This window comes from Chlamydotis macqueenii, chromosome 13 (assembly GCF_036417535.1).
Source record: "Chlamydotis macqueenii isolate bChlMac1 chromosome 13, bChlMac1.mat, whole genome shotgun sequence".
Taxonomy (NCBI): Eukaryota; Metazoa; Chordata; class Aves; order Otidiformes; family Otididae; genus Chlamydotis; species Chlamydotis macqueenii.
The window spans coordinates 15,645,840-15,669,633 of NC_141568.1; the positions used below are offsets into that span (position 1 = coordinate 15,645,840).

Consider the following 23,794-nt stretch of genomic DNA (forward strand, 5'->3'; position numbering starts at 1 on the left):
AGTGCTGATGGCTTTCTGCACACAATTTAGGTGCTCTTTCCCAGAGCCTGCTGCCAACCTGGGGCTAGGACAGCATTACAAGGTTCTTCACATCTCAAATCTTTGAGCTTTTTCTTAAAACTCTGGATTTGAAAACCAAGACAATATGGAAGTGTCATCTTCCATTATTATAATAGCCTTTAAGTTTATTGTATGGTGGTGTAAAGTAGAAAACAAGCGCTACCTAGAAAAATCAAAAGCTGAGAGATCTTTTACTTCCTTTTCATGTATATGTTTAAAATTTTCCAAATTGCTTGTGGCAAGGAGCTGGAGTTGACTGAGCATAAATGATGCCTGAAAATGGCTGAGAACAAGCAGCTCATTGCACCAAGGTAGCAGAGAGCAGCCTGTTTTGTTTTTTTTTTCTTTTAGCTGACATTACCAGAGAACTTGTCACAGTGTTATCCTTCCTACTAACCCTTTGTTCCTCATCATTGTTAAAATGCCAAAAAACTCTCACCTCAGGGAGTTTATTTCCAGTTAAAAAGCTGCCCCAGGTGCACAGCCTGACTCTGCCCAACCCTGTCCTCTCCCCATACCTGGTCCGAGCAGCGTGGTTGGATGAGGACTCTTCATTCAGTAAAAGCCTCCCCTTATTTCAGGCTGAAGCTCCACGTGATTTGGAAATATTACAAAGCACAGGAAACCTTACCTACACACGGGGATGCTTGTTTATGTTCACAAGATATGCAGTGTACAGCGCCGAGATATATTTTTGAAGTACAGCAGCAGTTATATTTGGTAACTATAAACACTTTATTTTTACAGTATATAAAAATATAGAAACAAAATACTATACAGAAAAATATAAAGTTGAGATCTTCCCAATCTCATTTTTAAGAGGTAAGACAAACAGGATCACATTGTGCAAGCCCCAGACTTCAGAAAATAAAATTGTTCTGGCAGTTTAAGTGGTGACGCACTCGATCGGAACAGGATGGATGCTGCTTACCACGGCCAGAAGCGTGCCGACGGATATGTTTCCAGCACAGGGATCTTGTCTTGCAGCTTTCAACATCCTCGCAAGTTTGCTTTAATTAAACATAAAATGAAATCTCTTTCATGATCTGACCTGGAGATAACCATTCTCATACCCCTCAGCATATTTATTGAGAGGGTGCTGAGAGCCCACCTGGCCAGCACACATCCCCTGACCCGAGATCCCACTCAATGGGCTCAGATTTACGTAAGCCAGCGATTCTGCAGCACATTTGCACACAAACACAACTGGAAGCTGTCTGTGACTCGCCAGCGAGCTGGCAACTATGACTTAAGGGAGGCAAAAGGTCAGTGAAAGCAAGCTGGTGAAATCTCCGAGTTTCCACCAGTTCCTCAAAGAGGAAAAAAACCAAAATAACCCAACTGAATGAGGAAAAGAGGCAGCCAGCATTCTTTCCAAGGTACTGGCTGTTTCAGGACACCATGGACTTCAGCAGCCAAGAGTACAAGAATCCTCTCCTTGTTACCTGTACTTCTCTCGTTTCATTTTCCACAACCAAACTGTCCAAGTTTGCTTGCAGGTGAAGCAGGGAAAAGGGGAAGGAAACAGGGGCAGAGAATTAAAGAATTACAGTGCAAATTATATGCTCACAGAAAGAACATCCACAAAAGAAGGTTCTCTGTAGATTTTTCAAGCTTGTTCTCTCCATGGCCCCAAAACAGGGTCTGTCCTCATCAGGGGATAACTGACCTTATACTGTCAAAAGAACACGGGACTGTGTTTCCTAAAACAGTTGAACTTGCTTTTACACCATGTATCAGCCATGCTACCGAGATGCCAGTATCGCCACCTTTTCATCACCCAGTAATCACAGCAGGACTCCACAAGAAAGTGCAGTGGGAGTCTCAAGTCTTCAAGTTCCTTGTATTTTCTTGATTCCTAGAATATATTTGCAAGTCCCTGTCCTGTATTCACACTAGAAAAAAGTGCAGCAACACACGCTGGAGACAGTCCAAGAATTATTGCTGTGCTGAGGCAGCTTGCAGAGTTTGACTGAAGAAGATTGACCAAAGAAGAAGTGAGGGCAGACTGGAGAAGGAAGCTGGAGGAAGGAGGGAATTGCTCCAGGAACCAGTGTGTCCCAGTTCCCGCCTACTGCCAGAGAGGTGCTGTAGTGGTTCCTGTCTCCTGGAAGCAGCAGGTGCAAGACAGTAGAGTCTGGGACTGAGCAGTTGTGTAGGGGTAGTCAGCAGCATATTTGGGAAGCCTCCCTGTGGCAGGTGTAGGCTCCGCTCTCAATGCCACTTGTAGATCTTCACCGCCTTCTCAGTCAGAGTAGCCAGGAGGTGGGTTTGGTTCACTTCCAAGGGGCAGATATCCAGCACAGGCTGGTCAGCCTGCAGCTTCTGCAGCAAGGAGCCACTTCCAGCATCCCATAGCTGTGGGACAGACAAGGTCAAAGATTGCAGCATGCTCCCCTCCCATCCAAAAGAGAGCTTCCCCTCTCTAGAAAAAAGGCTTCCCTCAAGTCACAAGTCACTTACAGGACCCTTTCTCTACTTTCACAGCCTGCCTGGATTGTCTTTAACAGACTCGCAGCACGGTGTCACCCTGGCTGCCCTCTCCTCTGACCCTGACCCATGAGCTCTCATGCAGTCTGTGGCCCATCCTCTACATCTGAGCTGCTTTTTCACGTAAAGGGCAACCTTTCTCCTCATCTTCCCTGTCATTCCTGAAGAGCCTGCGTCCATCCCTCACTGCACTTACCGCATTAGCTATTCTGCTGAGTGTGTTGCGCCCCTTACAGAGCCCGGTTGTGCCAGTGTGCCCAACTGCATTCCTCTGGTGCACAACAGGGGCTCGCTGCCTGCATTCCTTTCGATGGATGTGGACCACAGGCCTTGGCTAACAGACTGTCCCGCTATCAGAAACTTGTGCCTGCTATAGCGACTACAACAGACCAACCTGCTCAGGGTAATGTGCGTGACAATTCCCACCAAAACCCACTGACGCTGTGACTGTCAAGGCTTCTCTCCTAAAACCTGCAATAAAACCCTCCACCACACTGAAAGGAACGATAGATACCAGGGCAGAATTAGATGCCTCATCACCAGCACACACAAAGACGCTGCCATCCTCCTCCGGGCTCTGAAAAATGGCATTCTTGGTCAGCAGCTTGCAGGTGGGCCCAGCACTGAATGTCTGAACCGGGTTCGAAGAACACACCACATCTTCAGAGGCCTCCGTCAGTGGGCTGCAAGTCAGTTCCATCATCACACAACGTACACATGGGTTATTTTTATCTGCATGGCAGAAATAAAAAGGTAACCTTTAGCAAATTTAACTGCAGACAAGATTTAACTGTAGGAATACAAGCACCACCACCCCGCAGCTGCCTCCTTTTGCCCTCACTCAGTTTTGCTGTTTAACTCAAACAGCAGCAGGCCAGAGCGGCAACGAAAAGCGCATTGCGGACACATGCCGTTACATACTAGGCCTGTACGTCGCGAGGCAGTGCCGCGTGCTGATCTCTGTTTGAATATCGATGCATCCTCCAGGTTCCAGCGGCAGGTGATGAGGCCGGTAGGAGTTGCCAGCTTTCTGTTCCCAAAAGCAGGCTCCTTCCAAGGTCCCAGCTAATATTCCACCGCAAGGCAGCGACGCTGAGGCCATCCGGGGCAGATAGGACAGCGATACCATGGGGCACCTGAAAGTGTGATTGCCAAGAGTCAGGGCTGCCAACTGCAGCCATGCTGGCATTCTGCCTCACTGCTTTGAGCTCCAGTCTCTCCAAATATATGCAAAGAAAGGGCCTAAGCAGGCTGCAAAATGGTCCTTCAAGCAAGGAATCTCAATGGATTTGTCAAGAAAAAGTGAAATTCAACATAACTACTGAGCCTTCTGTTTTAAAGAAGCATCAGTCAGCACACATCAGATGTGTGTAAATCAGCATTTGATTCCCTGAGTAGAAGAGATGAAGTACCAGCATCTCACGTCTCTTTAATTTGTCCTTTCCAAATTAAATACTACACCCAGTTCCAAAACAAATTCTGTTCTCCTGCTTAGGCTGCCCCAGTGGGCCCATTTCTGACCACTGTGTGCCTTAAAAAGATTCAGGTGCCAAGCACTGGCGTTAAGTTATACACGTACCACGCAACCTTATGAGAGGCTTCTCACATCTGTGCTAAACCAGGATTTTTGAACAAGAGATTCCCATAAAACAATTTAAACTGTTACAATTGCTGTGTGATTTATGGAAGAAGCTATGTTTACCTTAACGTATATTAGTGAAGTTGAGAGGAATGAAAAATGCTTATACTATACCTAGACTTCTGAGGGACTAGTTCCTGGACATGCGAGTTCGTGTCTCTCAAATCATATATCATGATAGAGCCATTGACCAGTCCGGCGTAGATGTAGTTCGTATCGTCGAGGCACCAGCAGCAGCTCCAGACAGGACGGCCAGCATTGTACGTCTGCACCACAGTGTTTGTTGCCAAGCTGCAGAAGAAAAGCAAAGTGTTGGCCCGTTGCACAAGCATCTACTGATGAGAAAATAGCATAATTATGGTAAGCAAACCTAGCTTTTAACAGTCTTTAGACAGAAGCATCTCTCTTTAGACTGAATTCTGAATTAACTCCTCCTTGACTCCAGACACAAATCTGGAAAATCTAGACAGAATGATCACTTGGATGTGGTCAAGTGATTTATAATTCTTCCGGACCAAAGCTTCCTTTTCCAGATTGATCTTTGGAGACTGGGAAAGGAAGTCTCAGAGCAGGGTCTCAGCTGCCTTACTGGAAAGAGAAAGCTAAGTTACATTTCTGGAAACAATTAGAAGTTACTCTAGTGTAATCCCATAATACTGCAGGTTCCTGAGATCACAGGGCTCATCTCTTCAGATTACATCTCTCACTAATTATTTGCCTCTTTTTTACACGAAAGGAACACTACTTATGCCTCAAAAGAATCCAATTTAAGCAAGAGTGAGACAGTGAGTGGGGTAAAGACAGTTAAAAGCACATTTACAGTGTTAAATCTTTAGAAACTCAGTTTGTTGAAGGAAGAAGAGGGGAGTACACAGAGCAGTGCAACCCAGGACAGCAGGTGGAAGTAGGTGTCAGATTAGAATGTGTTTGCAGAGGGCAGCGTGGTCAACGTAGGCTCAGCACATGGAGGTCAGTGGGGGACAGAAGACAGCACATACCACAGTAACTCTGGATATCCTTCCCAACACATGTGTTTCTCCCTGGGGAAGGCGATTATGCTTAGAACTCAGAGAAGCAAGTAATTGCTCCCAGGTAAGCATAAGGGGAACAACCACAAAGATAAACCTGGCTGGGGAAAGCTAACAGGGCGTTTGAAATCAGAACAGTGACTGTTCAAAACAACGGGGGGCGGGGGGGAAACAACCGAAACCACACCAAAGTCATGGTGCTATGTTAAACACTTGCAAGCCAGAACAGGAAACTTAAGGGCATTTTGGATAATTCCTTTTGGATGACTATGAAATCAGTAACTAGAGAAGATGACCAAAGGAGGACTTTTCTTTCAGAGGGAGACTAGCACAAGTATGAAGATGCTGCTGAAGCAAGCACTTAACTCCAAGACATTCTGGGATCAAGCACAAAGGCAAGAGGATCAGAAGTTCTGATGCAGCCAGCCAGGCAGATGTGGGAGTCAAGTGTCTGAGGAGATACTGCAACGAGAAGCTGCTCTCCAGATTAAACCCTGAAAAGAATATCAACCTCATTGGTTAGAATGAGACTGACATGCTGACTCTAGCATCAGTTTTGTTTACTTTTAACTAGTCTAGCAAACACTTCAACATGATAGCAGGAAAGCAACATTCTTAACATTTTTGTTGCAGGATTAAGTTCATTGCTTCACTTGTGGGAAAGAATCGGGACTAATCAGTCATGTAACAGGCAAATATCCTGCCTAACTCTATACTAACCGACAGGCAGATGTGCATAAAGATAACTCAGTAAGAATAAATCAGCAAACAAAGTTTTGAAGCAGCCTCAGTCTGAAGAGCAGCATAGAGCAGGAAGAAAATACATTCATAGGTTGTGAACTCTAACAGGACTGGGCACATTTTTCTCTCAGCCTCTGCATAATTAGTCTCCAACCTGCTGGATTAAGTTTCTACTAGCTATAGAAAGCCTGTGTTCCTCTAGCACATGTTCAACAATGCTGTCTACACACTCATATGCCAGATGAATCCCATGGCCTGCAAGAAGGAAAGTCGGGAAAGGCAACATTAGTCACCTTCCTTAGACGAAGTGCCCAACCTGAATACCCCTTGTTTCTATTTTAGGCCATGCAAGTTCCGATGCCTCACATTTCCCTGCAGTAACAGAAAACCAAGTGCACAGTAAGTTTCACATCCATACATCATGCTACATTTGTTCTCAACACAACTTGGCCAATCTGTATCAAATTACTTGTTTTCCACCAAATTCTCCATGGGAACAGTATCAGAGACAGCTACCTCCATAACACCACCACCTAAAGGATCTGAAAGCAGAAAGTCCTTCCCTCTGTTAGTTCCCAGATGCAGGAAGAATATGCAGACCTGATCTCATCTTAGCAGCATCTTTTGGAAAAGAGAATAGCAAATGCTGCAAGACAGAACGAAATCCAACCCAGCCTCTCGCACATAGCAAAACTCCGCTGGGACAGGTTGCTCACCGTGACGGGGCTCACCTGGTAAGTTTGAGAGTGTTGTCCAGAGCAGCAGAGAGCAGCAAGCCATCTGCTCGACTGCCAAAAGCCAGGCCCCGGATCTGTTTACTATGGATGGGGATGTACTGACTGCTCTTCAGGTTGGCCACGCTCATCATCTTAACACCACAACCTGTCACACAAGAAGGATAAAGCAGGTTATCGCAAAGCAGACTATGTGTAGAGCTACCAATTCTATGCCAGAACTAGAGTGTCTCTTCTGAAGCCTGTTGTGGGATGAACAAGTAAAAGTTATTCGCTGTTTGGGATACGAATTGCCACAAATTGTTCTTTAGTTCAGATGGCAACAGGGCTAAGTCCTTAAGGATCCCAGCCAGGAAAAGCAAATTCAATATCAGCACTACAGTTCTTGTTACAAGAGCTTCCTGCTCTTTAACCAGTTTCTTCAAAGACATTCCCGCCTAGATAAAAACACACGCAGTAGGATTACATGGCTATTTAAGAGAACAAGCGGCACTGCAAAGAATGGTTGCAGGTGAACTTGACCCGTGTGCTACAAGAGTCACCACAAAGCCTCCATTCAGAGATTCATGCCCTGGCTCCAAAAGCCGGAAAAATAAGGTCAGCTGAATGCAGAAAACAATTTTGTTAGGCCTAGATAAGGCATATTCATCTTCAAACCATTAACCAAATCAAGTAAGTTTCATTATTCAGAAAGCATTGAAGTGCTTTGTAAATAAAACCTCCTCAGACTCCTAATGCTACATCTATTCCATTGAAAAAGCCAGCTGGCACTGGTCTAGATGTCAGGTCACTTGCCCCTGGCCATTACAGCGAGACAACAGAGCTTCATGGCTTCCTCGCTGGGAAACAGTGCTCTTATCACTCATATGAAAACTTTTTTGCTTTTGGGTTTTTTTTGTTCTTGTGTTGGTTAAAAAAAAAAAAAAAATCATGTGGATTAATGAACCCACAATTTGGGGAGCAATGTTTCTCACACAAGCACTGGAAGCTTCTGCACAGGCCCTGGTGTGCAGGTCCCTCATTCTTTCAGAGGAACCACATTTGCAAGGACTACCAGACACAGCTTTTACCTTCTTGTGGATGTGGCACTGCAGCAGAAAAGCCAGAGACCCTCTGCTAGGATTCCACTGTAAAAGTGGCAGGGGAAACAAGCTACCTCGCTAGGGAAAAGCTATCAAGGCAGGGACTGGATGAACTACAGGGAGTTTTATGAGTGTTCCCCTGTTTACAAGGCACGTGCAAAGGTGAAGCAGATTAAGGGGGGAACAGGAAATAAGTAGAAAAAAAAAAAACCAAAACAAAAAACCAACAAAACATTCAACTTTCACCTATGAACCCCAAATCTTGACTTGCTTAATTACCAGGAATAAAAGTAGACTGTGGAGAAGGCTGCGATACCACGAGACAACTCAGCGAGTCACAGTACGCCATTACTCTGCAGTTCCCAGTCTGAGACACCACAAAAACCTTTTCCAAGTGGTACTTGCGCTGGCTTCGGCTGGAGGGGAAGCTGCCTGGGAGGCCAGTGCGGGAGCTGCCAGGTTGCTGGGAAGCACTCACATTGTGCTGGGCCACCAGAGCCTTCAGCTCCTGCAAAGAAAAAAAATGCAGAGCTTTGATGTGCCACTGGCGATGTAACCTACTGTGCTATCTGTTCCAGATGCTCCAGCTGTGCTTGTTCTCAGATAAAGAGGGAAAATATAGTCCCATTTCCATGCTGTTTCTGAAATGCTGAATTTCCAAGTCCACTGACTATGACACTGAGCAATAAAAGCACACAAATGCTACAGAAGTTCTGGCATAATGTAGTCAAAGTCTGTTATTGTATGTATTGGACCCCGCGAGAGAGAGGACTCTGGGACAACACATAAAAGCCAGTAACAATTATTACCAGATCAATGCTGTTTAGAAAAGAATGAACTGCCAAGTATTACATGCAGCTAAGCCACAAGAGAAAGTCAATTAAAACCATTTTCCAAAATTTCCAGAATACCCCATAAAAAAAATAAAAGCCGAAGTTTCAACATAAAAGGCGTTGCAGGAAACAAGTCAGTCTATTTAATTAAGATGACCCTGTTCTTGTAAACCCTGGGCAGCAAATTCCAGGAACGACACAACCCTCAAGCTCCAGCCCTGTTTTCCACCACCTCCTCCCCCTTCTTCCTCCACCTCAACAAATGAATGCTGAAGGATGCTCAGCAGAGACATGGCCAAGGACAGCTTCCATCAGCAACAAGGTATTCCCAGAATCCCTCTTTCCATAGAGATCAGAGGTGAGGTGGGTATGAGTCAACTAAAAATGCACCCCCCCTCCAAAAAGCATTTTGTCCAACTTGTTGTAATCCAAGGGCAAAACCAGACAGTACAGAACCCCAGGGATACGAGAGGGAGCGTGTATATTAAGAAAATTGCTACTTGCTTTCTGTTGTCTGAGCAACATAGATTATGCTTCAAATACTATATAATTTTTAAACAATTAAGGACCACAAGAGTGATATTATGAATATATTAGTAGATTGCAAGCTAGCTTCAATATTGAACCAGCCACTACCACTTAACTCACCTCTGCGCAAAGGCAGCGGTTCTCAGAGAGGGAAGATCAAAGATCAAGCTCTACATTAATAGTCATCATCAAGACCTTTAACTTTGGAAACTGCTCAAGAGGAGAGCAATTCTGATATTTTACAGAGGTCTGTCTGATCTGTTTTACATCAAGTGCATTGCAAATTCCCCAAGGGAATTAAAAAAGAAAAAAAAAAATAATAATTGAAGCTGAAGACTCAAGATGATTCCATTAGAGCAAGCAAAGACAAAACAACTTGAGGAGGAAGAAAAGGTGTGCAGGTTGCCAGAAAATGCTTATGATGGAAACTATGGCTTCTGGCTTAGAGTAAGCAATCAGTGAAAACACAGGTAACTTAGAAGAAAGTGACTTTTAATAGAAAAATTAATAAACTCATTATTTCTAAGAGGCAGGAGGATACCACCACCACCGAGGATCAGAAGAGACTACAATTATTTGTTGTTCTGGGGAGTTTTCAAAACTCTTCTTGTCACATGCACTCAACATTCAACTTTTACACAAGTTAGTAAGAAAGAAACACAGCAATTAAAGCCACAAGCGGTATTAGTACAATGTTTACATTTAAGCACAATGGACAAACCCAGCAGAATCAGGAAGTCTCACTGGAGACACATTACTACGGTGACTAAAAATGTTGCACTGCAGAACAAGTTCCACTAATTGTGCTCAAAAGAACGCTCTTCTGGTAGTGTAAGCCTACACCTTCCTTTAAGATGTTTGCAGAGTTTTCCCTGATGCCTGGTGTTGACTAAGGGCCTCGAGGGCACACTCGTCTCCCTGCACACGCTATGACTGCCTCCTAGGTTTCAGCTTACCATTGTAGTGATGAATGAACACAGTCATACAGGGTGGGGAAAGAAGAAGATAATGGAGCAGAAGCCTTCCTGAGCAGTACAGATGAGAAGCAGAAGCAGGAGAGCACAATGAATAGGAAAGGAAGACAAACAGCTACAAGAAGTTCAGAACAGTTTTCTTTTGAGTATTAGGTTACAGGCTTAATGGCCGATATGAAGCTTTGAAGACAAAGGCAGTTATCAGATGACTGTCACTCTCTGGCTGTGCTCCCACCGAGCTCTCACAGAAGTCACGTCTGCTGTCTTGCACCACACAGCCCCAGCCTTGCATTTAATAGAGATAAATACACGACTCTACAACTTCAAGCTGTGGTGCAGCACTACAGGCATTCCACTTTCCTTTGGTTCAGGTTCAAATTCAGTCAAAGGGATACACAGGATTTTTAATCTGTCTCACTATAAGTAACAGCTAAATGAAATATCAGCTTTTACTTGCCCAGACAGCAACTGGAGCTGAATACAAAGGTCACAAAGATGAAAGATTTTTAAGCAATAAAGCCATTAGCCTAAAATTTTTCTAAAGGTGTTAGGTTCAGAAGTTTCTATGCATATTTTGCCATTCAATTCTTTTTGGATGCTCTGACAATCCTATTTAAAATAAGCTTTTCCAATACATCGACCAATATAAACTGGCCTCTCTGCAAGGCTCATGATTACACTTGCTTTCTTCTCCACAGCAGCAGGCAATCTCCTGTCATTTCCCTGCCAGTTCTCCCTTTACTGCTCCATACACAAACAGAGCTACTGGTTCCCACTTGTAAAAGTTAATCTCCTACCCCAGCTGATCAGTGGCATTAATGCCAGAAGCCAGAGATAGCTTGCTTATCACTAGCTAACTTTTATTGAAAATGTTGCCAGATTCAAGAGGAGTACTACAGCAGCACACATCCAATTCTCAAGTTCTTCGGTCTCAAAGGAAAAAGTAAGGCTTCAGTAGCACTGAATATAGCTCAGCACAGCACACACTGCAGGTTTACATATAGAAAAAACCACTGTTCAGAGCTTTCTTCCAGAGTTTTAGTTAGCTACCTACCCTCTCTCCTCTCAAGTTCCTTTCCTCATATATTTTCATACAGCTGAAGACTTTTAAAAAATCCCTTTTCTAAACTCAATCATCTTAAATACTTCAATAACAAAATACAACAGTCAAGATTGTTAATGGACAAAAGCAGGGAAAAAACACATACAAATCTAAAAAAAGGTCATAACCAGTGACATGACTGCTGATGAGGCACAACTCTCAAGTACATTACCAACAAAAAAGGGTTGACACAATGTCTTTTGGGGGGGGAATCGCCAATACCATTTGCTTTCCATAAGACTTCAGACACCAAGGTTTGTATGCAAGCAATGAGCATCGTTAACTGTTCCAGTAAAGTTTATGCAACTGAACTTTGCCATATCAAATGTCCCCCTGGGCATACAGACATTTCTCGCTTCGCTTTTGCGATCCCACAGCATTTTGTTTTCTATATTGACTTACAGCTTTGTACGCCAATTAAACATGTTTTCCTGTGCCATCAGTAACACTGCTTGCTGGAAGGACCAGGGCAACAGACTCAAGATGCATCAAGGCATATTCAGATTGGATGTTACAATAAAAAAAAAAAAAAAAAAATTCTCAATGAGGATGGTCAAACAACAAGATGTCCAAAGATGCTGTGGGATCTGCTTGCATACACTCAAAATCTGGTGTGACAGTGCCCTGAGCAACCCAGCCCAAAGCTGAGGTTACTGAACTAGGGTCCCTTCCAACCTAAATGATTCCATGCAGATAGTTGCTTTACTAGATGACCTCTTATAAGACAAGGAATGTGTTAGGCATGTGCTCAAAACATAATCAAGTAACATAGAGACTTACTCCAGACTTCCTGCTGATTTTCTGTTCCCCAGACTGTTGCACTTTCAGTTTATTCATAGTATAAACATGCACCTTAAAATTGCTTCCAGCATTCACATTAACCGCTACAGGACAGTGATGAATGCAGTATAAATACTGAAACAGAGCTTAAAAAACACAGGGTACTTAATCTTTATAACACGTGACTTCAATTTAGTTAGACTGGATACTCTATCACTTAACACCAAAAGATTTGCAGGAAGACATCATGGACCTGGAGTTCTCTCTTATTCACATTTTCTTCAAGCCAAAGTTTAAAGTGGACCAATTCTCTTATTAGCTCTGGTGAGCATACAGCTTCATGCAGGAATTTAGACAACCAATTTATAAATCTTACATCACACAGGAAGACTTCAGCAAAGAGGATGTTGCTTAATGTGCAGATATTAATAGCCAAGGCTATAAAAAAAAATAATTCCAGAAGTAGAGAAAAGCACAAAAGTAAGCAACGTACTAGACAGGGAGAGATTAGATTATCATCTACTTCATATAGTAAAAGTAGCAAACTGGTGGAACATGCCAGATAATTCAGTTATAAGCACCAAAGTTCACAATTTATAGGAATCCTGCAAAAGCAGCTGTGATGGGTTACAAAATAGAATGGAAGCAGTCCTTTAGCAACCAGTCATTTGTTTTCAGTAATTTGTATTCTAAGGGGACAGAGCAGCAGCTCAACCCATGTATACAACCTTCCTTATTGACAGGCCACATCGCATGGTACCAGAAGGTGCTTAAGTAAAATGTTGACTGACCTTCACCAAAAAATTAGGTGTTTTTTGTTGTTTTCTTTTGGTTTTGCAAACAGCCATGCCTCTTCACAAACTACTTCTCAAAGGCTCTTGACTAACCAGTGATAATAGGTCCCATTACAGGTTTACTACAGAGATTTTCCAAGCTTATTTTGATGCAGTTAAGAGAAAGATGAGGAGAGTAAGTGTGGTGCTGCACTACCAGGCCTTGCTGCGCACCACAGCAGGAACCTGCAACATCAGTAGCCAAAAAGTTCTACTGCTAAGTTGTACTTGGAACTTTGATTAAGTCTTAGAAGCACAAGAAGTCTGTGTTACGTCATATAAGTGAATATGCGTGATGTTTAGGATACTCCTGATGATTGACCAACTGAGTTTACTAAATCTTGGTGTTTATTAAAACTGAAAGCCTATCTTCTCTCCTCTAAGGGAACATGCAAAAGTTGAGGAGAAAGGGAATCCTGGGTGTATTAGTAGCCTAAGACTCACCTGAACTTGCTTGCGGAGTTTGCTGCATTGGTCTGTCAGAACCTGCAACTGGAGACGGCTCCGTGCAGATTCCAGCTCTGCCTGTCTCCGCAACATTTGCTCCTTTTCTAAAGAGCTGGAGGAATGAGAGAAAAGCAAACTTTAAGACTAGGTACTACCTAGCATGCTTCTCCAGGCTGCCTACTCCTACCCCTGGACTTCATGCCAATACAGGTCCTATTCAGAAGTTCAAAAGTAACAGAAAATCTGGAACAACCCTCATCCAGTACATTCACCTCGAGATGGTCTCAGTTATGCAATTGTACCAAATGACTCACTCAAGTATTGTTCCACAGAAACAACAGCCTTTCTCCTCACCCTCTCTAAATGTGCTAATTTAGTAGAGGAGAGTGAAATAAATCAGTTTTTTTCTTACAGAAACAGTTTATCAAATTCTATATCATCAATGTCCATGTAATACACTATGTCAGTAATACAGCAAGTCATAACACAGAGAGATCTTCAAGCTTGTTTCTACTACCAGTAACTAATTTTGTATTTCAGGAAAATATAGTTGTATTAGAAACAGACAGATACAGATAAATTCTCTGTGAATGCCCATATAGAAGCCATGCTTACTACCTCACCTTGAGCCTAAAAGTGCATATGCATCACTTTGCAGCAGCAGTTTTGATAACATACTTTGAATTCTCTTTCATATAGGCTTTAAGTATGAAGGAACAGTTCAAGAGGGGAAAGAAACACCAGTAATCCTTCAAATTATCTCCACGTTTGGTCTATAACATTGACTGCTGCATTCTGCACTTCAAAAGCTACAGTATTCCACTTATTTCAGTAGTTCAGCTGCAGGGAGATCTAGCTTGCCTAAGTACCTTCTAAATATACAGACCTAACCTTGCATGTTCACCAAGCACAGAGTTCTGTCGTTTCTCTCCAGCTTCTTTGTGTGATTTTTTATGGTTGCATAAGAAACAGGTGAAACGCGGTATTTAACCATCGCAAACACATTCTTTTCACAAGTACCCAGAGCCTGAAGGCTGGCTTTTTTGAATGTGAAGAACAAACTCCACGATCTTATACCTAATTCAAGGCTACGTGCAAACAGTATCAATGTGTGCATCAGTGTTCACATTTGTCCTCCAATGGTGGCTGTGTGCCGCAAAGCGCCCACGGCCAGCAACTTTGCTGGCTCTCTGCCTCCCAACAAAAACAGGAGGCAGAGGAGGAGCAGGGCAAGTGCAAGGGCTGCAGCAAGATTCTGAAACACAACCAGCAGTTAGACAGCTACCTCTCCCTGAGAGATAAGGTTTAAACATCCAAATGCCTTCTGTGCTTTTGGGTGGGTGGGTGGGTGGGGGGATCTTATTTATAATTTATTTTGCAGCATTGATCCAGTAAGAGAAGCACAATCCTTCTAAAGGTAACAGCTCAAACAACATCAGGCAGTGGGAATCTGGACAGAGATATATTTTTCCTTTGTGACAGTTACTCCTCAATCATTTCTGATTAGTAATTACCAGGATAGCGAGGTTTCTGTTGAAAGACTGTATTGAAAGAACAGCTGTATAGTTACAGACATGTGAAGAAGGCCCCAATTAAATTGTATTCACTACAAGATTCAAGAGAACTCTGATATCTGCAGCCTTTTAATTTCAGAATAGTATCTGTGACAGCATCTTACTGAAAAGAAATTAGTCCCCATTTTCATACCCACTTTTCCTTTTTTTTTTTCCTCAATAAAAAGTCTACATTTCAGTTGGAGGGGAAAGTAGAGTCATAGTAATGCTTGCTGACCTTTTGTAAGTAAAGCTACATGAAGAGTTTGACAAAGCAAGATGGAAAGTGATTCATATGAGAGATTTCTCTGTTTAATGCATGCAGAAAAGGTCAGCCCTTCACTCCACTTGCATTTCTAACCATGCCTCGCTTTTCTCATCTAATGATGAATTAGCAGTATATGGCTTTTTGGCAACAACTCTGCATGTTCTCCTGTGATGACATTTCAGGGTACAGCACAAGGTAGCTTTTGCTATTTCAGTGCTGCAAAACGCAAAATCAATAATTCTGTTTCCAAAATAAAATCCTCCTTCCAGGTAAGACACGTGCAACCCAGCAAGGCCTTGGTTTGTTAAGCCAGCCACGCTCATGATAATCCCCAAGGGAATCCACAAATTGCTTTACACAACACAGGAAATTAAAGCAAGAAGTAGAAGCCAGAGTGCAGCTTTCAGTGGCATGCAGTCAGTGAGGTCATATCTTTACGTGGAGACTCCGTACCTCTTCATGCGTTCCTGTTCACTGGTATCCAGCGCTTTCAAAGTGCGAGCGTACAGAATCACAATGTCAGAACGTTTTGCTTTCTTATTGCACTGAAATAAAAGACAAGTTCAGTTAATCTACAATAATTTAACTATCCAAACTATACAAGTTGCTAGGTATTATTTTGAAAAATCCTTATAGCTCTGAAGGGAGGGGTTCTCTACTTGAAAACAAGTCCACAAAACCACAAACATACCGCAGTGAGTTTGCAAGACACTCCTTCATACAGATACCAGAGCTCTAATTGGGGCTACAACAGTTTAGGTCATGTGTCCTATTGCACCTTTGATAATGCATCTGCTTGTCTTCTACTAAGTTTGTTTTGCTAAAGCACCAGCGATGCAGCATGGTCAGGTAAGTTCCAGGTATGAAGAAGGAGGAGAAAAAAAAAAAAAAAAAAAAAAGAAAAAATCTAAAACAAAACACCAGGCAACTTCTATTTTGAAAGTATCAAGACCAGTTGCTTGGCCAACAGACAGATTTGGGAACCCCTGAGTATAATCCCAACTCTGTTATTTGCGTACTATATTCCTCTGATGAAATCCTATGGTCCCAAATCCATAAAAGCATTCCAGTGTCAGTAAAAACACTGACATCCCACCAATTTCAGTGATACAAGAGGAGTCAGATATTTCAATGATTTTGTATATCTGGCTGTGACCATTTAGTACTTTAGATTCACCTTAAAAAGAAGGGATAATGCCTTCCTGAGTCAGGACTTGGAAGAAATGATGGCATCTGCAAGCTTACGGTTTTGCAAATATACTTGGTTGATTGGAAAACAGGCACTGAATACTCAGATCAAGTAACCTCCACTGAACATTAAAGTACTACATGTCCTTAAAACACAGACTTCCCTATTATTTAGTAGCACAAAGAGATCACAGGCAACAGTTTCAGATGAGACAACCTCCCTCCCTTTGTAAAGAGCTGCCTTGCAGAGCAGTAAGTGGCTAAGAGAGCTTTCCTGGCAGCCAGCAGCTGTCTCTGGCAGGATCAGGAATGTTGCTATTTCACAGTAACTTGCACTCAAGCCACTTAGTATACAGAGCATCACGCACAGCAACACTGTGCTATTCAATTAGAGAATGCCCAGACACAAAGGGCAGCGACTGAAAATGAAGGGAAGATGATTTAGCTGCAAGGTTCTCTCCAGAGTGAGAATTTCTCCCAGGAAACTTTCAGTAATTCTATCACTGGAAGAAAAAGAGGGAGCAAGCACCTCTTACAAGTTGTTAGGGTTCAAGAAGAAAGCAGTCACAAAACTCCAAAGAGCAAAGAAGCCCGGAAGGCCTCTGAGAATTCTGTCTGGACCTGGAGTGGGTGAAGAAAAGCTTACACAGAAGTGATAAGGATAAGAAAAATAAGGTTTGGGCCTTTGCTATAGCAACAGTGATTCTTTAGGTTTAATCACAGTGCACATCAGCAGGAAGTTTCTTGTTAAGAGGTGGGAATATTGCACAAAGTCAAGCAAGACTATAGAAGCTCTCAAAATGACAAAGCCCAAGAAATCCTGGGCTTCCAGCCACCAACTTGGAAAGCAGCAGAACTGAATCCTATTTACAAGGTACTCATTGACCTGTTTTTTTGTCAACATTCCTTTCTGGAGAAAAGTAATAAGGTCTACACATCAGAGAAGTGTAGACCTAAATCAAAAGGGATCAGTATTACCTACGGAAAGAAAGCTGAAAAGAGCATCTTGAAAAGCAGAACCACCACTTGCAAATGGACATTAAAGGATACAACTTGTTTCTCAGTTCACTCTCTGCAAGCTACCTAAACAACCTGATCTAAAGGCTGCAAAAGCAGATGCAGTTTAAAACAGATTAACTGAATGAAAACAGTTCTCAAACAGATTTCTTGACCAATAATGTATTCTTTATGCTTAGTTAATTGCTTCTAGGAATCTGTCTGCCATTCCCACACTCCAGGATCACAGTGCAGCATTCTGAAACCGTTTACAGGTTTAGAAGTTTGAGAGTTCAAATGCTGAGTCTGCTACTCACAAACGCTCTACTTGGAGAACATCCAAGCCAGAATTCTCCCTTTAAAGCGGTGCTAGTTGTTCCTGGCCTAATTACATCAAAATAATGGTGACTTTTGTTATTTCTGACAGCGGCCAAAGGTGGATTCTTAATGCAGCAAGCAGGTGTAACAGTTAGGCTGACCATGCCTGCAGCAGAAGTTACCCAACAGCAAGTCCTGTCCAGCACACATAAATGTCCATTTTACCTGGGGGCACTTCCCTGCCTGTCCCTTGAGCCACCTTTCAATGCAGGTGTAACCAAACAGGTGTCCACACCGCAACGCTGAGAGGCGGTGGTCCCCAGCATTGGTCCACTGCTCAAAGCAGATGGCACAGGTATCTCCTTCCTCCTCATCCAGTGGAGCAACAGGAACTGATGGTTCCAGCTTCTTTAGTGGAGTTCTCTAGGATTAAAAATTAAAAAAAAACACACAACTTCAGACAATTGCAGCATTTACCATATTTAATCTATCTCCAAAAGCATTTAGGTCACCTTACCTGCTTTTGCTGGACTTCAGCCTCTTCATCTTCATGATGTGCGTGTTCTGCAGAAGCTTGAGACAAAGCTTGAGGTGGCTCTGCTTGGACCTGACTGGAAACTAAAGAAAGCATTGCTTAAGTGAACTGATATATAACGTGGGGAAAAGGACTTCTCCTTGACTTGATCTGAAATCATCAGCCATAAGGTAAGCAGTGCAACAACGGCACAGGTTACATACAAAGCTTCAGATCGGTGTCCTGGATACTGAAAGTCAGGCAGTCTGTGTGCAACTCCTATTCACCAACGGTTGTGCTGAAGAACTTGATGCTTTCTTTCATAGAAAGCAGAATTTCAGCATATTCAGTGAAAGACGAGAGGTCTTTTAAAGGCAATTGTTATTGGGATTTTTTTTATCTGCTGGAAACAAACGTGTCTGCGTACAGGTCTACAGTTAGGCTGATTTAAGGACACAACCCTGCCTCATTATGCCTGCAGACAGACAGACACCAATATGCAGAAGTTATTTTGCCAGTGGATCTAAGCATGCATATTTCATATGCCAAGAAAGCATTTCCCATATGCTCTCTGTCCATTCACCCTGACTTAAGCAGTTTTCCAGTTAGTAGTTATCGGAACTATCAATTCTACTGGGCCATATGTTTTTGGGGTGGGCCTCTGTTCGCCCTTCTGTTGAAGCATGGGCACACAGAAATGTTATGTTTGGACTACCACCACTAGCATACTGAAAAAGTAGCAGAAATCACAGTCTCCTCCATCTCCTGACAAAATAAAAGAGTTATTACATTTAGCATTTAAGGCAGATATTCTCAATCCGGCAGAAAGGTATCCCCTAACCCTAGCTAATGTCAATAAAATTTGCAGCCTCTGTGCTTCTGGGCTGAACAGGAACCAGTGGCTTATATAAGCAAAAAAAGATAAGGGAATTCCAGAAAACCCAGCAGAGAGCATATGTTCACACAATATTAGGCAGCACTTAACAGCTTGAGCTCCTATCACGTGTAGGGCTAGCTCAGAGCAAGAACAAATCTGTTCAAAAGACACCTCATAGATGTACTCTCAAAAAAAAAAAAAGTGTCAAGGTGGGCTGGCCAATCAAAAACAAAACTAAGGGCAGAGAGTGAAGCATAAGGACATTCTTTAGAGACTGATGTAAAAAAAAAAAAAAAACACTAATCTTGTTCTCATATTCTCTGGGCATCAATAACCTTGACTAGCAAGTTAACCATTTGCCACTCTTACATAAACTGCATGTATGCATCACAAACAATGTCAATGAAGCGTGTGGCAGCCTGTGAACATGAGTCTGGATAAAGGACTGCGAGCCAGAAAAACCCAAGGAAAGAAAAAGAAACAAAAACCCCACTGTCCTAAGTACCTCTACCACCTCAGCTAAGTGTCACAAGAAGTTAAGAGAATTAAAAGAAAACTCTAAACTGAAGCAGACTGAAATCCCAAATAATTAAAAAACACTGAATCAGATCCTCTGAAAACTGAAAGCACTGCTAATCTCCAGAAATGTGACTCAATGTCTTCAGTAATATTTCTTGACAATATAAAACAGAGGAAGTATTCTAAGTACTAATCTCTAAATTTGAAGTTATTCTGAACATTTCCAGGATTAATTATAAGCAGCCTGCAAACAGCAGAAAGATTGTATGTAACGTTACAGTAGCAATCACCTATTGCTGCTACTGCTCCTAGGAGCTGCTTGCCAGAAAGCCTTGTGGTAGCAACCTGCTCCTGTCGGCTGCAGGCATAATGATCTCTTAGCACCGTCTGTTGTGAAGCTCTAAAGTATTTCCCCACTGAGTTTTGAAGCAGCAAGATGAGTTTCTGAAATAAGTCTCCGCACAGCTCAAATACGGTACAAACCTCCTGAGCTAGCTGCTGGAGGTGTCTCCTGGGCTGACGGTGCTGCAGCCTCCACTGCTTCCTCCTCCTCAGCAGAAGAACTGCTGTCAGAGTCACTCACTTCTATTACTTCATCTGAGCTGTGTCCCTGGTTGTCCCCTGCAATATGTGAGGGCTCCAGATGCAGAACTGGTCCTGTAGATGGCTCTTGGGTCCTGCTGAGTTGAAAGTAACTGTCCAATGCTGCCCTGAGTCCAGAAAAGAAATAAAAGCCACAATGATTTCAGGTAAACTAAAGACTCAGCATGTTTCTCCATGCTTGTTTGTGGTAAAATCCCTAGGCTCTGACTGCAACAGGAAGTTATCAAAGTTATCAAGACAGACTTTCTCTGGTAGGAGTGGCAGTCCCATACAATTGCCTGCCTTGTGAGCAATCAGCAGTATCATACAGCAACCATTCATTTCACTCAGTTAAAAAAAAAAAAACCAACAACAACAACAAAAAAAAAAAAAACAAAAAAAACCCCCCAAAAAACAAAAACAAACCACACAAAACCAACTCATTCTCATTACAACAATGATATTGTCTTCTTTTGGGGTGAGGTGGTGGTGTCTAGCCTTTCCACTTTTCCTCGTTTCCTTCTAGAACATCATCCCTGGATAGAAACATCCTCTTCTCTCCCCGCATCAGCTCAGCTATCATCTCAATTACCCTTCAGATTAAAAAAGAGAAGTTTTTCAGGTTGCCTTCTAGCCCCGAGAACTACAGTGACCTTCACACACAATCCAAGGGCAAACAGTTATGTGTAATCATCTGGGAGCAAAGGTTCTTGGTCTCACTGAATTTAAAGGCAACGCTGCAGTTAATTATAATTTCACCCTTGACATTTACAAAAGCTACAAAGGTGAGACAAAAACCAAACAAACCAGAAGTGGGGATTTCTTTCTGGCTGGAAAGCATGCCCATTCATCACCCTTAAACCCATCACTAATGGTATTAAAATACAGATTTTTTTTTTTTTTTTTTTTTTGCCTGGAGGTAGCAAAAAAAAAAAATCCTACAGAAAAAACGACTAGTTTGCATGTTTGTGGACGTTTCTGCAGCAACTGTCACCAGAAAGCTTAATCAGGCAATCCCCAAATCAAAGGTTAAAATACACAAGCTCCACTGAGCTAAATGCTGGCCAGAACTGTCGAGAGGCAGCACGGCTGCAGGGAGCACCAACAGGAATCTGGCAGAGCAGGGGGGACAGTGCGAGCAGCAGCTCTGCAAGCGAGATGGAAAGCATAGAAGGGCTCAGAAGTCAACACCACCATAAGAAACAGGGGGGGATTTACTCAAAGATACTGTCAGTATTCTTAGATCAGAGAGCGCTGTGTCATTATACAGCCTAAAAGGTACACGAGCTGCCCAGCATTTGGCCACAACCACACGCCTGGACTGAGCTAGGCTCTATAAGCCAGGCAGTTTTAAACTGATGCCAGACTTGATAAGAGCACAGTTGCACGGTTCAGATCCAATTTCATTTCTGCTTTACCTGGCACCAACCGTCCTCTGGGAACCACCAATTCTCTGTTGCCTGCGAGCTCTCCTCACTCGCGGACGCTGCGTGACCTGTGTCACGGGCAGTGGCCGATTCGGGTCAACCGCCCCTTGTAGCCTTTGCAGTCCGTTGAGAGCTGACGCAGGACTGAACTGCGGGTCGGGCTCAGCAGATGCTTCCCTTGTAGGAGTGTTTGGTATGACAACAGCGTCATCAGCAGGAAGAACCGCAACGCTGCCTCCTCCTTCACCGAGCACTGGAGCACTGGACGACAGTACTGCGTGACCAGAGGGCTCTGTGGGAAACGTCCTCAGGTTCTCTACAGAGTAACCAGCCGCTGGCTGGAGATCAACTTCCATCTCTTCTTGAGCCATTTCTGCAAAGAGTCGAAGAAAAATAACATTTATTTGCAAGTCTGTGCCCTACTTCTAGCCTGACGGTGGCAAGAATCAGGTGCAGCAATCAGTGACTACAAAAGCCTTTAGAATTCAGGCTTGAGAAAAAAAAAAATTGTCCATTTGCAGCAGAGCTAAAGAGTCTCAGGTCGATACAGGTATGTGAGCTGGGATACAGGCAGCACCCTCCCAGAGTCCTGGACTCAAAGTCTTTGGTTCAACAGCAGCTAGCACCAAAGGCTCACTGCAAAAACTGATTTAAGTAAGCCTTTGGATGAATATGGGAAGATAGGGATTTCTTGCTGGCATCATTAACTTCCCAACATGGATCTTGGAGAAGAGAGTTTGGAAATACTTGAGAGATTCTCCATGGTGAGCAGCACTGCACAAACACGTACACATACAGCCAGAAACAAGCTCTACAATGCAGCTGTTTGCCCCTCACATTGTTTGCAGGAGATGGGTTTATTTTCAAGTTTCTTCAAATAAAATTCCATTATGGTAACAGATCACTGCGACCCTTACTCACAGGTCACTTAACAGGCCTTGCAGGTAACTTATATTTACCCAATACCACGCCAACCCAGAAAGGGCATCACAGCAGAACCCACAACTGAGATGTTACGCGTAGCAAGTTGCCTACAGCACCAGCATTTGTAGATCCAGATTCAGTCTGAGAGTAGATAAACATGAAATCTGCGGTAAAACCTCACGTATTTATTTCAGGATGGTTGCCGTGCAAATGTATTTAGGATAAAAAGATTTCAAATTACCTTCTAAACAGAAGTACTACCTTCGGTTTGGAAGAAAAGCAGAGGAGGCAACAGTCTGTGCGTTGCTAATTATTATAGAGCTGTCAGCCACCTAATTAGAGCACTTCAATCACCCTGCTCTACAACCAGTTTTACAACACAAAAAAAAAAGTTCAAGATTATTTCATTGACTGAATAAACAAGTGTGCCCAAAAACACAGGCAGGGTGGCATGGATTAAGTTCTCCAAGCCGCTGAAAGTCATTCACATTCTCAGAAAATACTTACACAATCATAAATCTGGAAGACCTTGGGAATTGTAGGCTTTTAGTGTTAGAATTAGAGCCCAAAGCACACACCAAACTTATTAGGCTAGGTGCTGCGCAAACAGAGCAAAGGCTGCTTTTAGCACAAAGAACAGCTAGAAAATGTATGCAAGAATCACTAGAGGGGGATGTACTAATGCTCAAATATTTTTATGGACCTTTTAACAAATTCTAATTTATGAATTATTTTATAATTCTTATCCTAATTACCTAGGAGCAGCCTAAGTTAGGCCACAGATAGATGTTAAATGCCACCTCCCACCAGAACAGTCATACAGTCCAGACATGATGATATTCAACGACCAAGTGCTGCTTCTCTAGTACTAAACTCTCATTCATTATAAATTTGCCACCTATAAGCATGACAGACCCCTTCTTTTCCCAACAAATTAGCTGTGCGACTCAAAAATACAGTCATCATTGTGGGTTAACTAAAACCACGTATTTCTTAATTAAGAAAAACTACATATTTCACCATTACATTTTGGTGTCTTCCTGAAAGAGGCAAAGGCCAGTGCCTCCTCAAGACAGCCAGCTGCCCACCCGGCAGCCACTGCAGGAGCCCGCAGACGGAAGGTTCCTCGGGCCCAGATGAGGGAAAACCGGAGTGCTGGCAGAGGACTGAGCCTGGGAAGCAGCGCAGCAGGCAGGCTGACAGCAGCCTCTGCAGCACTCACCGGAAAGCTGAAGGCTGAAGCACAAGCATCCCCTTGCGAGGGCCTCAGGCAAACCCAGGCCCGGCTCTGTATCTCCAGGAGCCCTGCTTTAACCTCAAGTCAACCGAAAAACCCAGACACCACCCAAAATTAAGC

General features: G+C 43.1%; 1 protein-coding gene across 1 annotated transcript; it reads right to left on the bottom strand.

Moving 5' to 3' along the window:
• Positions 1–777: 777 nt before the first annotated feature.
• Positions 778–21,884, bottom strand: RFWD3 (ring finger and WD repeat domain 3). The gene is made up of 12 exons (XM_010121186.2): positions 21,505–21,884; positions 19,988–20,214; positions 18,112–18,212; positions 17,820–18,017; positions 15,546–15,637; positions 13,269–13,383; positions 8,054–8,282; positions 6,690–6,840; positions 4,304–4,480; positions 3,472–3,686; positions 3,065–3,282; positions 778–2,418 (listed from the first exon to the last, which is right to left on the bottom strand). Exons 1-12 carry the CDS (start codon positions 21,882–21,884, stop codon positions 2,275–2,277), a joined length of 2,247 nt encoding a protein of 748 aa, XP_010119488.2. The 3' UTR covers positions 778–2,274.
• Positions 21,885–23,794: the final 1,910 nt, after the last annotated feature.

Bases quoted from the DNA above. Each gene is read 5' to 3' on its own strand.
- RFWD3 (XM_010121186.2), bottom strand. From the start codon at position 21,884: ATGGCTCAAGAAGAGATGGAAGTTGATCTCCAGCCAGCGGCTGGTTAC. The intron at 13,384-15,545 runs GTACGGAGTCTC...TCATTCCTCCAG, and splicing joins GAACAGGAACGCATGAAGAG to CTCTTTAGAAAAGGAGCAAA. The intron at 3,687-4,303 runs GTATAGTATAAG...TCACACTTTCAG, and splicing joins CTAGTCCCTCAGAAGTCTAG to GTGCCCCATGGTATCGCTGT.